Source organism: Myotis daubentonii, chromosome 18 (genome assembly GCF_963259705.1).
Source record: "Myotis daubentonii chromosome 18, mMyoDau2.1, whole genome shotgun sequence".
Lineage (NCBI taxonomy): Eukaryota > Metazoa > Chordata > Mammalia > Chiroptera > Vespertilionidae > Myotis > Myotis daubentonii.
Window position 1 is genome coordinate 18,538,869 of NC_081857.1, and position 14,702 is coordinate 18,553,570.

Consider the following 14,702-nt stretch of genomic DNA (forward strand, 5'->3'; position numbering starts at 1 on the left):
AGAGGTTGGCACATTAAATTGTTCCATTTTTAATGTGTTTAATGTTTAAGTATGTGTCAAAATAGTTGTAATAATAGTTTACATATATGTGCTGTATTTTTAAAGCTTGTTTAAACCTATTATGTTTCATTTGATCTTCACTAGAACTTGTGAGATAATTAGAATGTGTTCCCATTGGAGAGATGAGGAAACTGACTCTCTAAGAGCTAACGTGACTTACTTAAGCTCACCAGGCTAGTCAATGGTGACCCTAGAGCTTAAATTACCCTTAAAACTAACGCATTAATTTTTTACTTCCTCCTTGCCCTACACCAGTGATTTTCAACAGGTGAGCCACAAGAATTTTTCAAACATGCAATACCTGACTATTTAATCAGGGGCACTGACCTCTTTTCCTTTAAATTGTCAAATAAAAAAATGACAACAACCAACACAACAATAGCCATCCAGCGTGAATTAATCAGTTATATCTATTTTCAGATCAGCAAAAATATCTTTTTTGGCGTGCCACAGAATTTTAGTAATTCGTTTATGTGTGCCACGAGATGAAAAAAGTTGAAATTGTTGCCCTAAACAGTGCTTGGAGCAGCAGATCGAAGTTCCTCAGAGCCTGGGAGGGGTCCCTGAATTTCAGACCTGATGTTGAGGTGTCACAGGCAGTAGGAGACTCTGGCAACCAAATTATTGAAATTAAAAGCAATATTTATCACGGGAACACAAATAATAATGAACTTGAAGTTGAGGAAGAAAAGATATCAATGTCAGTATCACCTCCAGTATCAGGACACTTTATACCTCTCCAAACAGTCCCTTTCTTCTCTGGACACGCTTAAGGGCAAGAACATGCTTCCTGATATAAAGCCAAAGTTCTCAGCGGCCATCCATTTAGCTCTACCCTCTTTGTTAAGTTCCTTCTTCCACCTGGCAGCCTTTCCTTGTTTGAATAGAACTGTAATTTAGCCTCAAGTCACTACCTCCGGTATAAATGTCTTCATCTCCTTCACCAGGGATCCTCAAACTACGGCCCGCGGGCCACATGCAAATACAAATATTGTATTTGTTCCCGTTTTGTTTTTTTACTTCAAAATAAGATATGTGCAGTGTGCATAGGAATTTGTTCATAGTTTTTTTTTTAAACTATAGTCCGGCCCTCCAACGTCTGAGGGACAGTGAACTGGCCCCCTGTTTAAAAAGTTTGAGGACCCCTGTCCTTCACCATTCCTTCTTTAGCCTGACCATTCTGCTCACATGCCTGTGACTGTGCTCCAGTTTGTCTATTAGTCCCTTAAAGTGACATCTAAAACCAAACTCTGGCCTCTCGGTTTGGATGATCCTTGCTTACAAAGTGAATCATCACCTTTCTTGTTCTAGATACTAAACTTCTTTGGTTAACATGCCACGGTGTTGATGTAGCTATGAGCTAGGCTCTCTCTTCCCTTGTGGAAACCACTACAACCCACAAATCCTACTTTTAGGATGTAGAATGAAAGAAGTAGATGACCATCACTCCCAAGGACCCACCCAGGATAGCGGTGACAAAGCATAAATTCACCCCCCTGGTTCTCTCCCCAACTTCTTTATAAGGCAGGAGTTGCTGTTTTGATCTTGCCTCAGTTTCCAAATCTGTAAGAGGGGAGGGTAAGATGGGTCATGACCTCCACCTGGAGTGTGAGAGAATTGCGTGAAAAGTTCTCTGAGACCTTGGAAATGCCACAGGGGTCCTTAGAAATTCGGGGGAGGGGAGAAGGCGATGAAGTGGGTGGCTGAGGTTTTTGCTGAAGGGAAAGTTAACAGATTGCAGTGTTGCTGTTGAGCATATGTTTCTCTCTGTGTATCGACAGCAATATGATTATGACAGCAGCACCATCCGGAAGAGGATATTTCAAGAGGCACTCGTTCAAATCACACTTCCCACCGTGCAGAAGGCCCTGGCGTCCACCTGCAAACCAGTAAGGGCTGGGTTCCTCCGCAGAGCCTGCTCCTATGGCCGGTGAAGTTCAAGCACGGCTTATTTATTTACTTATTTTGGCCACGATGTGCTTGCAAATGGTAGGAGGGGTTGGCAAACTTTTTCTGTCAATGGTCCAATAGTAAATATTTTGGGCTTCATGGGCCATACGATTTCTGTTGAAATTACCCAGCTCTTCTCCAAAGCAGCCACAGACTCTACGTAGACAAATGGGCACATCTGTGTTTCAGCATAACTTTATCTACAAAACCCAGCAGCCGGCAGGATTTGCCGAGCCCTGGACCAGACAAAAATCTCGAAGGGTAATGATCTGAGTTTGAGCCAAACTAAGGGCTGCCGTAGAACACCTGAGAATACCAGATGTCCCTCATTATAGAATGACTCCTAGGTCCAACGTGTCCTCTGAAACTTGGCCACTACCTCCAGGAAAAGATCTGAAGTAACATGATTGATTACAGGAGGATATTTGCTCTGTTGAATCCAGTAACATTTGTTTAGTGAAATCCATGAAACAAATCATTTAAAGCTGTTAGGAGCCCCAGGCAACCCGAGACAGCCATGATTGTGAAGTGTGACTTAGTCGGCAGAGCAGAGAAATGGATGAGCGGACTCTGGAGGCTGGGGCAAGTCCTGGGTTCAAGTCCTGGCTCTCAGGCCTTGGGCAAATCACTTTTTCTCTCTCTTGGCTGAGATTTCCTCTTGTAAAAAAATGGAGCTAGCAATATATTGTGGTAGTCATCTTAAGATTGAGAAGACTTGCCCGGCCAGTATGGCTCAGTGGTTGAGCATCAACCTATGAGCCAGAGGACTCATAGATTCTATTCCCTGTCAGGGCACATGCCCAGGTTTATAGGCTCAATCTCCAGTGAGGAGCATGAAGGAGGCAGTCGGTTGATGATTCTCTCCCATCATTGATGTTTCTATCACTCTCCCTTCCTCTCTGAAATCAATGAAAACATATTTTTTAAAAAATAAAAATACATTTTAAAAGATATTGAGAAGACTAGCATGAGGCAATTAACATTTGATGAGTGCTTACCACGTGCAAGGCACCGTGTTAAGCCCTTTGCATGGATTAGCTCAGTGATTCTCAGGACAGCCCTAGGAGGAGGTGCCATTTATACGCTGGTTGTAGCGATGAGGAGACCTGAGGGTTAAGAAGAGGGCCCCAAATCACAGAGCTGGTCACCAGCAGAGTCTGCCCCCAGCTCACACTCCCTGGTAACATGTGATACTCTGGGAAAAAGGCAAATACTGCTATCACTACTTGGCCGTTTCAGAAATGATCTACGAGCCTGGACATTTTCAAGGCCTGCTGCCTCTTGGAGCAAATGACAAAGAGCGTTTCGAATTTAAAAAGGGCCTTTTGGCAGCGTAGAGAGTCTCCACGCATTGGAGCATTAGACTCCTTCCCATGAGTTATTTGACTGAAGCAGTTTCTTCAGTCATTTTTATATTCTCTACATGCTGTTTTTCTTCCAAGTGTCATCAGCATATCTAGTTCCTGGCATTTCTTTGTGGGGTGTATTTCTTTCATAGAAAGGGATGCACTGAGGGGTAAAGAATCTGTCTGTATGGCTGTCCCGTGGCCCACGGGGGTGGAAAGTGCAGCCGCCGCAGGGTGACTGAGCCCGCCCGTGGACGCGTCTGCACACAGACTTCCTGCTGAGCGTGTTTTCCTTTTCTAATCCCAAAGACGGTCTGGGGGCCTCAGAGCCTCCAGAAAAGGTGAAAGGTGAAGGGCAAGGCAAGCCTCCCTTCCACCTGCCCCCCTCTTTCCAAACGCCAGCCCAGTGGTACCCAATTTGTAACAGGCTCTTGTGATTTTTCAATCAAGAGAGACTGGTTTCCAAAGGACCTGTCACCCAAGGTTTTCCGTAATGAAGGATACGGTATCGGTGTCAAGAGAGTTTTAAAAATCTGGATTTGCAGAACAGATACATCACGGGGTACAGCTTCAGAGAAGAATTCTTTATCTTATTTCCTTTGGCTCTTAAAGTCGAAGCTTCCCAGATCTGTGGTACTAAAATCAAGACACATGTTGGGATGTCCTGGGAAACTTTAAAAAAGTTATGGTTCCCCAAGTCCCCCTGCAGGGATTCAATTTAATTGATCCAGGGAATTAAACATATGTCACTGTTCAATCTATTTAATATGGAAGATCGAGTCCCTGTTTTGTAAAGCTGGACACGTCATGGCAGATTGTCATGACAGTATAAATGTCCCTAGAAATTATTCCTTTCCATAGCATTATGTAGCTGGCTGAAATTTTAAAGCAAACATATGTTAAATATGTATCAGATATGATCTGGGCGCTGGGCCAGGCCTGCGCCCCTGCTTGTTGGGGTTCACAGCCTAGAGGCAGGAGGCAGGCACATGGTATGCCGTGTGATGGGCACAGCAGTAGCCTCATAGAAAGAGTTCCTCATGGCTGAGTTCCAAAGAGGTTGCCCTACTTCGCTTGTGGGGTCAAGGAGGGCTGCAGAGTCCTGCTTTTGTCCAGTCCCGAGGGATGAGTAATAACAGGGGAACGAGGAGTGGGAGACCATGTGGGGACATGAAAGGGTGCGGCAGACATGAGCCCAGACCCCTCATTTCTCAGAGGAAGAGAGGGGTGCAGAGCGGTGACGATGCTTGCCCAGCATCCCACAGCCGGTCCAGGGCAGCGTCCGGGCTCCTGGGTAGTGCTTCTACTATCCATCCTTGTCTGTGTGTCTCTCAGACCCTCTCAGAGTCATGGAAGCTCCTGTCTCTCAATCCCTTGTCTTTCCTCTCGGGTACATATAAAGGGACCCCATGAGAATCCGCTATGAGCTGGTCCTGGGTTACTCCAGATCCCCAAGTCCTAGCACCGAGAGTTGTCTGAATGTGGTGACTCCTGACTGTCTGCTGTAAATCCTGCCCCTTCAGGCAAAAGAGGTCAAATCCCATTCTAAGTCCCCGGCTCTCCAAGCCACATGTCGGGAGCCCTTTTCCAGCACCATTGGGTGCAAGGACCTGAGTTAATCACTGGGATGCAATTGCTGCTCTTTGATCCCTGCTCCGTCCTCAAGCTGGTAACAGGCAGGCCATTTGGAGACCCTTGGGAAGCAGAAGGGTTCAAGGACTTTGCATCCTGCCTGGGTTGTCTTATGGGAATAGGTGAGTGTCAGGCCAGGGAGGGAAAGAGGAGCCCTTGACTTGAGATCCCAACGACTTGAAAAGGGGCCCCATTCTAATGAAGTTAAACACACATCTACTCCAGGACCCAGCAGTCTCACTTCCAAGATGACTAGGTCCTTAAATCTACAAAAATCATGCACGAGAAGGTTCATAGCATTTATAGTCCTCACAGTCAAAAAAACGGGAGAAAAATCTCAGTATCCATCGACAGTAGTATGGATAAGCAATTTTAGTTTATTCATATGATGAATGTCCTATCAATAAAAGGGAACAAGCTACGGATACACGTGGCAACATGAAAGAATCTCAGAAACAAGCCCAAAGGAATGGACAATTCCACTCACATAAAGTTCGAGAACAAGAAGGACTGAGCTCTTATGATAGACATCAGATCAGTGCTTATCTCTGGAGGATTAGACTAGGAAAGGGCAAGGGAGTGATCTCCTCTGTCTTGATTTGGCTTCTGGTTTCATGGGTTTATTTATGTGTTTAAAATCATTGAGCTGTACATTTTTTAAAAAATAGTTTTTATTGATTTCAGAGAGTAAGGGAGAGGGAGAGAAAGATAGAAACATCAATGATGATGATCTTTCCTCTGTCTTGATTTGGCTTCTGGTTTCATGGGTTTATTTATGTGTTTAAAATCATTGAGCTCTACATTTTTTTTTTTTATTTCAGAGAGTAAGGGAGAGGGAGAGAAAGATAGAAACATCAATGATGAGAGAGAATCATTGATTGGCTGCCTCCTGCACGCCCCCTACTTGGGATCGAGTCCACAACCTGGGCTTGATCAGAATCGAACCCAGGACCCTTCAGTCTGCAGGCTGATGCTCTATCCATTGAGCCAAACCGGGTAGGACTGAGCTGTACTTTTAAAATGTTTGCATTGTATTGTGTGTGGCATATACCTTGGAAAGTACTGTTGGTATATTTTTTTAAAGAGGAAGAAGAAAATACTTTGGTTATGAAAAAAAAGGAGGGCCCCAGACTCAGTGACACCCCTTGAGATGATCAAATCTCTGGGTCTACCCTCTGTGTGTACCCAGCATAAGGAGTGGTGCCACAGGGGGTCAGGAGTGGGACTCATTCTTTCTTTTTTTGTTTTGTTAATCCTCACGCTAAGATATTTTTTCCATTGATTCTTAGAATGGAATGGAGGGAGTGGGGAGAGAGAGACATGGATATGAAAGAGACACACTGATTGGTTGCCTCCTGCACCCTGACCAGGGCCTGGGAATGAACTTGTAACCCAGGTACGTGCCCTTGACTGGGAATCAAACCCAAAACACTTTAGTGTGTAGGCCGACGATCTAAACACTGAGCAACACCAGCCAGGGTGGGACTCATCCTTTTCATATCTGCATCTCATGCCTTGCCCTCGGTCTCTTGCTCTCCAGGAACTTCAGAAATACGAGCAGTTCATCTTCGCTGATCACACCAACATGATCCATGTTGAGAACGTGTATGAGGAGATTTTACACCAGATGCTCCTTGATGAAACCCTGAAAGGTGAGGGAGGTTCACCTGGTGCTAGAGGGAACTCTGGAGAGAGGGTAGCCCCCCAGAAATGAGGCCCAGTATGGCCAGCTGGGCTTGCTCAACAGGTATGAAAAGGGAAGGGGAAATCGATGTTGCTGGGAGACAGAGAAGGGACACTAACCCTGACTGAGCAAGCAAACACTATACCAGCCCATTAGATATTCATTCTCTTTCATTACAAATAAGAACTCTGTGAGATGCACATTTTAAACTCTGTTTTCAGATTAGAAAACCGAGGTTGGGAGAGATTAAACTTATGAACAGCTGTCTTCTTCTATCTGTTCCAGACAGAGCAGAGGAAAAAGGGCTCTTCTTAGTCACAGGCTCAGAACCCCACCCAGAGCAGGAGGAGGTGATCCCAGGAGCAGCTACTCTCCCAGCACATTCCTCACCTCCTCTCAGTGGGACAGAAAAGGACACAGGGTGATGGCACAGCACACTGGGAGGCTTGCCAGGACCCCAGCACCCACTGTGGAGGCAGGCCTTGCTCGGCACAGGAGTGTGGCTAGGAAAACTTTGATGGAGATACGGAGGGTCATCCATAAAACTGTAGGCCCGAAACACATCTGATCTCCATGGGGAGGATGTTAAGCATCGCAAAACCCCTCCACAAAGAACACTGGCCAAGCACAGGCCCCGGGTCACAGTAGCCCCTCACAGGGGGTCGAATGAGATAGGAATGTAAAGGGAAGGACTCACTGGGAAGGGCACAGTCAAGGCCACTGCCAGCCCACTAGGGCACCTTGGGGTGAGTTAGAAAAAGGCTACCTTCCCCTGAAACCTATATAATTTTATTAACCAATGTTACCCCCAATAAATTCAATTTAAAAAAACCCAACAAATTGGTAATTACAAAATAGTCACAGGAATGTGAAGTACAGCATAGGAAATATAGTCAATAATATTGTAATAACTATATATGGGGCCAGGTGGGTGCTGGAAATATTGGGGGGGGGGGTCCACAGTGAAATATAGGCTTATGTCTAAGTGCTATGCTGTATACCTAAAACGAATACAAAATAATACTGAATGTAAGCTATAACTGAAAAATAAAATTTAAATGATGAAAAAGAAATAATTTGTCTGATCTAGGGAGGAAAATGGTAACAACCACAATAAAATAAGTCCTTATGTACAAAAAGGAAGGAAAAAGAGCTTGACTGCTCTCTGTCCAAATAGTGCCATGATACGCTGATTTTATGAGAGCAGGACACGCTCCTGCTAGCTGCTGGGAAGTTATTATGCTGACTGTGCAGACCTATCCTGTCTCTCATGTCAGCAGCACCCGCTTGGAGGTGATACTGTTGGGCATAGCACAGCCTGCACAGCCATAAGCAAAGGACTAGTGTCAAAACTGCCAGCTGCTGTCGTCATCATTGTTCTTCCTCCTTGGAGGCCTCTAAGGCTGAGCTGGGTGTGCAGACAGCCTCATTTTGGAATGCATGGTTGGTTTTGCCCTAGCATCTTTGCTGCAACCATTTTTTATTTTATTTTATTTTTTGCCCTATAACTAATTGGCCGTAGGCAATTTTATCGTAAAAAAAAAAAAAAAAAGATAAAATTATTATGCCCTAACCGGTTTGGCTCTGTGGACTGAAAGATCCCGGGTTTTTTTTGTTTTTTTGTTTTTTATTGCTTAAAGTATTACAAAGGGTATTACATATGTATCCATTTTATCCCCCCGCCCTAGACAGTCCCCTAGCCTCCCCTATCCCCCAGTGTCTTATGTCCATTGGTTATGCTTATATGCATGCATACAAGTCCTTTAGTTGATCTCTTACCCCCCTACCTCCTGCCCCCCAACCCTCCCCGGCCTTCCCGCTGCAGTTTGACAATCTGTTTGAGGCAGCTCTGCCTCTGTATCTATTATTGTTCAAAAGTTTATAATGGTCTCTATTGTCCATGAATGAGTGAGATCATGTGGTATTTTTCCTTTATTGACTGGCTTATTTCACTTAGCATAATGCTCTCCAGTTCCATCCATGCCGTTGCAAATGGTAAGAGTTCCTTCCTTTTTACAGCAGCATAGTATTCCATCGTGTAGAAGATCCCGGGTTTGATTCTGGTCAAGGGCATGTACTTGGTTGTGGGCACATTCCCAGTAGGAGATGTGCAGGAGGCAGCTGATCGATGTTTCTCTCTCATCGATGTTTCTAACTCTCTATCCCTCTCCCTTCCTCTCTGTGAAAAATCAATAAAATATATTTTTTAAAAAAGATAAAATTATGACAAATAAAAGAGGTATATTAAAACTGAATAACCAAATTAGAAAGACTTCATTGCAAAATACAAAATATTTGAATTTGTTACAAATGTGCATGGATTCAAGGCAATACTGCGCAAACAGCTGATATTGTTTTGTAGATTGTACATAAGGTCTTGTCCTTGTTCTACGGGAAATGCGGGCTCAACTCTGAGCCCTCAGAGGCCCTTGGGGCCTCTCCTTCTCTTCCCAATTCAGTGTTTCAAGATAAGCAACCAACTACCTCTTGGGGCAAAAATCATCACCACCCGGAAAAAATGCTAACTATTTTAAGACCACCACTATTTATTTTCTCCACTTTTTTGTCAATGGAGAAATGAAACCAAACTGACAAAAACACACACACACACACACACACACACAGCACCACAAAAACCCAAACTGTCACCCAGTTTTTTAACTTTTTTTTTTTAACAGCAAAATTGCCTTACAGCCATTTAGTTATGCATCAAAAATGTTTTCATAAAAAATGCTGTGGCATCCGGCTGCGGTGGCTCAGTGGTTGAGTGTAGACCTATGAACCAGGAGGTCACGGTTCGATTCCCAGTCAGGGCACATGCTGGGTTGTGGGGTCGATCTCCAGTGGGGGGTATGCATGAGGCAGCCAAGCAGTGATTCTCTCTTATCATTGATGTTTCTATCTCTCCCTCTCCCTTCCTCTCTGAAATCAATTATATATATATTTATATTTATATATATATGTTTATATATATATGTATACATATATATATATATATATACACACACACACATACACACACACACATATTAATGCTTGTGGCAAAGACATCTACAGCAAAGATGCTAGGGCGAAGGTAGCCAAATCCATTTTGGAGGCAACAGGCCAACAGGGCTCTCTCTACATGTTCAGTACTGAGAGCCTGTACTGAACAGGTTCACATTCAGGGCTGGCCTATGGGAAAAAGTAGAGAAATGTACGTCATGCTCCTTAATGTCCTGGAGGCATTTCGGTCACCATGGATAGACTGGAACCGCACAGCTAAGAGCTAATAAAATGTGACGGGGGCCTCATGAGCGATCCAGGTGATAGCATTACGGATTGTGAGCCCCTTGCTAGCCAAGGCCGCGTTTTATTCATCTTTGCATCCCAGAGCCTGTCCCCTAGTCTGTGTCCAGTGTTTGCTCTTTGAGTAAATGAAATATGTGAAGGAACGAACACCACGGAGGTCCAGAGTTTGGAATGAGGCTGCGCTCATCAGGGAGGGCTACCTGGAAGAGCGGGGATGTGAGCTGGGATTTGAACTTGAGAAATCTGGGCAGCCAGAAAAGCTGAGAGGGGTGTCTGGCTTCTGGGTAAAAAAAAATCAAGAAAAGCCGTTTGGCCGGGGCAGGGCGTTAACGTCGTGTTTTGTGTTCTGGTGTCTCAGTGATAAAGGAAGCAGCGATCCTGAAGAAACACAACCTGTTTGAAGACAACATGGCCTTGCCCAGTGAGAGCGTGTCCAGCTTGACCGACCTGAAGACCCCCGTGGGGTCCAACCAGGCCAGCCCCGCCCGGAGAGCCTCGGCCATTCTGCTCGGAGTGGCCGATGGTGAGACCCCCAGTAACGACGTGTTCCCGGAACCAGAGGGAAAGCAGCAGCCTGGGGTCCCTAGTCCGGGGGCCCAAGGAGAAAGCCTTTCTTCCCCAGGTGGGGACGCGCAGGGGGTTCGTTCAGGCACCGGTGATCCTGTCGTGAGCCCCGTGGCTGCAGAGGACACAGCAGGAGCCCGGGGCACCCGCTCATCAGAGCTGGAGAGTGCAGGGACTCCTGCGGACAGGGAAGCCGCCACCCACCAGGAGCCACAGTCCCTCTCTGCCTCATGCTCCTTGAAGGAGCTCAGAAGTTTGTTGACGGTGACCGTCGAGGTACCCATGGTGTCTGCCACCCTCGAGACTGAAAAAGATACACACCCGGAGACCCTTGTTCCCCAAGAAATTGACAAAGAAGAGGAAACGACCCAAGTCCACACGGAGGCCACTCAGGCAGCTGCCTCCAGTCAGGACGACAGTGAAGAAGGTGGAGTCGGGGAGAGGGAGGCCTGTTCTCCAGCTGCTGAGGTCAAGGCCGAGGCCGGGGCCAGTGGGGTGGAGTCAGGGGGATGTTCAGAGGCTCAGCCAGCCTGCGGGGGGCTCAGCCAGGGCCCCAGCGGCCCAGGCCCCACAGAGGAGCAGGCGGAGGCTGGGGAGCCCGCCGGGAGGGACGCCCATGAAGGAGGTAAGGCCGTGCCACAGGGAGGCTGCATTTTAAACTCTGACCCCCTGGGCCCCAGGGAGAGCCAGGTCTCTGTGGAAGACGCGGTGGGAGGGAAAAGTGGCCCAGCCCAGGCTGCTGCCGGCGTGGACGCAGAGGAGGCGAAGGGTCCCCGTGTCTACGAGTGTCAGTGGGTGGTGGAGAATGCTCCAAACACTGACCTCCTAGGTCCACAGGAAGAGGATGCGAGGGAGGGTCCCCCAGAGCAGCCCTCGGAGGAGTGAAAGGGACAATTTGGCAAAAGTATCTCTATGAACAAACGCAGCCAATGGGTTAATTATGGGTACACTTAGGGGGTGCATGGGATTGTTACAAAAAAGTGAAAAAAAAAGTATTACCTACTTCCTTAATCTGTAGAATGAAATCAGAGGGGATGCACACAGGGCACGAGCACTGAGGCAAACCCTTGTGGAACTGAGCTGTTCTGCCATGAATTCCTGCTTTAGCGTTTTCATAGGAATTACAAAGGTAATGGGGGGTGTGGGGTGAGAGACAGCTGAGGGTGTCCGGGGGAGGGAGTGGGGGTCGCATTGAGGACAGAGAACACAGTAGGAGCATGGTTTTCAATACACTCTGCAGTGTCTTCTAATGCACTTTAAGGCTTTTCCATTCTTTGTAAGAATGCAGATCTATGCTGTAAATCCCACTACACTATATGGACTCCTCTGTCTCTTAAGGACTCGGCCTTTGCCCACGGTCAGGCTGCAGGAAAGGGTAGGTGGAGGGCACAGGCACCACCGCTGTGGGCAGCCCCACAGGGCCTGAGAGCTCGGGGAGGCTGGGCAGGAACAGAGGAAGGCGGTGGTCTGTGCAACTGTCTGGGCCTGGTACTAAATCTGCTCTCAATGTCTTGTCAATTGATTTGTTAATTCTTATTCATTAATCACCTCTTGAGGAAATTCAGAGGAAAATTTCCCTGTCATGTTTAAGCATTCCAAATTAGCTGTAAATTGTGCAGAGAAAGAGCTTAGCTAAATTATTGGGCATAAAGTCTTCCAATTAAACACATGTTATTGAAACAGATACTCTATGCCACATGCTGTGTGTTAGGCATCATACCAAAGAGAGAGAGAGAGAGAGAGAGAGAGAGAGAGAGAGAGAGAGAGAGAGAGAGAAGAAGGAAAGATAAGATGCCTTGTTCAGTATACATTAAAAGGCCCAAGGGAATTCACTCTAAGAAAACACCTATTTTCAAATGATATGTTTTCTGTGTTGGCATGAAAGCTTCCTGTCTTTCCATTAAAACAGTCCTGCTTCACTCCCAGAAGGAAATAAAGTGAGTGCATGAAAAAAAATGAATAAGAAAGAAAGATGGGAAAAAAGGGAGAGAAAGAGACAAGGGAGAGAGACAAGGGAGAGAGAGAGAGAGAAGCCAAGGTATATATATATATATACCATCAGGTTCCAAAGATGTTACCAAAAGTAGAAATCATTTGTTCAGTCGTTTAGCAAGTTGGGGTCATTATGTCCCAGGTGCTGGAGATTGGTGGTTAAACAGATCTCTTCTTTTCTCCCAGAACTTACACTGTTAGCGGAAATAGACACAGACATCTTCTAAATCCATTGTGACCTACAACTGTTAACGTACAAGGTGGACTGGACCTCCAAAAGATCGAATAAAGGAGTGTCCTATTGTCCTTCAGAAAATACCAGTTTATTTCCTAAAAGCTTCAGTCCCAGTACCACATCTTCATACTTCCTTCCACAGATTTCAATATCAGATCCCAACATACTGCCCCAAGAGCTCGTTTTGATCACCATCATCTTGTAAGTTTATATCAGTTCTCTAGAGGATTTGCCCCAGAGTTCAACCATTTAAGCAGGAATTCCAATATCTCCCTCTCCACCTCCTCAGGAAGAATTTCTTGAATTTCTAGGTCTTTAAGGATGAAAGAGAATCAGTATCAACATCGTCTCCTATGACAACGTTCTTTGAGTGCTTAGAGACCCTCACGGCTAGAAAGGATCTCCTTACAGATACAGAAGGTCCCTGGGCCCTGTAACACCCAGCACTCGCTCTTGTCCTTGCATTTAGCATGGACTATGGAAGCTGTCTCTTTTAGGGGCTCTTCTCTTCAAGGACAGAAACTAGGGTTTAGTCATCCTATGCGCTTCCTGCTAGAATAGAAACACGCAGTCTGGACTCCTGGCTCCCTGCCTCCTCAAGTCACATGAATATCCTTAGTGCCTAGCCAGGAACTGGCCTGTGGCAAGCTGCTCAGGACATGTGAGCACCCGACACCCACCGCTCCGCTGTGCTGGGGCTTTTTGGCGCTTGCTGTCAGCCAGGGAGACTTTTTTTTTTTTTCTTAAATTGGGCTTTCTGCCCTTGGGGAGTCTCCCCTTAAATCAAGTCCAAAGGGCAGATGGCCATCTGGTCAGATGCCCTGGCCAGCAAGCAAGGAGCCAAAGGAGCAGCGCCCAGCCTTGCCAGGGACCGCCTTCTCTCCAGGAGAACTGTGGCGAGGGAGGAGGTCCCAGCCCAGGCCACCACCACACAGGGGCTTCCCGGCTTCCTCCCTTTTCTCTCATCGGGGCTTCTTGAACCCTTGGAAAGAGGAGTCATTTTTCCAACCCTAGAGGAGGGTCCATGTCACTGCATTGGAAGGATGAGCATCAGTGCCCTCCCTCACCCGTTCTGTGGGCCCCAGGGGACGGGGCACTGAGTGGGAGGATGCACTCGAGAACACCATCAAAGGATTTTTCTGTGCACGTGTCACAAAAGACAAACTCACTGAGCTATGCAGGATGACCGTTCCGTTTTTAGATGGAATAGGAAACTAGAGTGCATTTGAAGTATTCCTTATTCATCTTCACATGTTGGATGGGATAACTTCAGATGACCGCGCGTTTGTTGCTTTCGATACGGATGTCTTTGTATTGCTCCAGCGGTTTCCGGGTTGGAGCGAGGTGACTGTGATTTCTCTGAGCAGCAGGCGAGCCTCTCTCTGCAGGCTGCATTGGGAGTCTCTCCCATGGGCAAATCTGTTAGAAAGGCATCAAACCTCAAGACACAGTGTTTGGCAAAAATTCTGTAACTTTAAACTCGTTACGTTACTATTGACCTTTCACAAAGAAATAATATTTTTCTTAGAAAAAATTAGCTCATCATTTCCTCCTTTGCAGCTTGGAGCTGAGACAGTAGTGCCTTGCATTATGGAAAGTAAATTCTCTTAAAAAAAAAAAAAAAATTGAGCCCTAACCGCGTTGGCTCAATGGATAGAGTGTCAGCCTGCGGATTCAAGGGTCCCAGGTTCGATTTCGGTCAAGGGCATGTACCTTGGTTGCAGGCACATACCCAGTAGGGAGTGTGCAGGAGGCAGCTGATCGATATTTCTCTCTCATCAATGTTTCTAACTCTCTATCCCTCTCCCTTCCTCTCTGTAAGAAATCAATAAAATATATTTAAAAAAAATATTTGGGGAACCACAAGGATAAGATTCCAATTTGTCCAAAAGCTTTATAAAGAGGCTGAGTGAGAAAAACTGCAGGTCAGGAGGCTTGATCTTCTACA

General features: G+C 46.2%; 1 protein-coding gene across 2 annotated transcripts in view; it reads left to right on the top strand.

Moving 5' to 3' along the window:
* NIBAN1 (niban apoptosis regulator 1) overlaps positions 1 to 13,488 on the top strand; it is a 123,991-nt gene extending 110,503 nt beyond the window's left edge. For both annotated transcript variants that reach the window (XM_059675586.1, XM_059675585.1), the window contains 3 exons: positions 1,842 to 1,949; positions 6,529 to 6,640; positions 10,322 to 13,488. In XM_059675586.1, the coding sequence (XP_059531569.1) occupies positions 1,842 to 1,949; positions 6,529 to 6,640; positions 10,322 to 11,412 (1,311 nt within the window). In that variant the 3' untranslated portion in view covers positions 11,413 to 13,488. The remainder of the gene's footprint in view (positions 1 to 1,841; positions 1,950 to 6,528; positions 6,641 to 10,321) is intronic.
* The last annotated feature ends 1,214 nt before the right edge of the window (positions 13,489 to 14,702 follow it).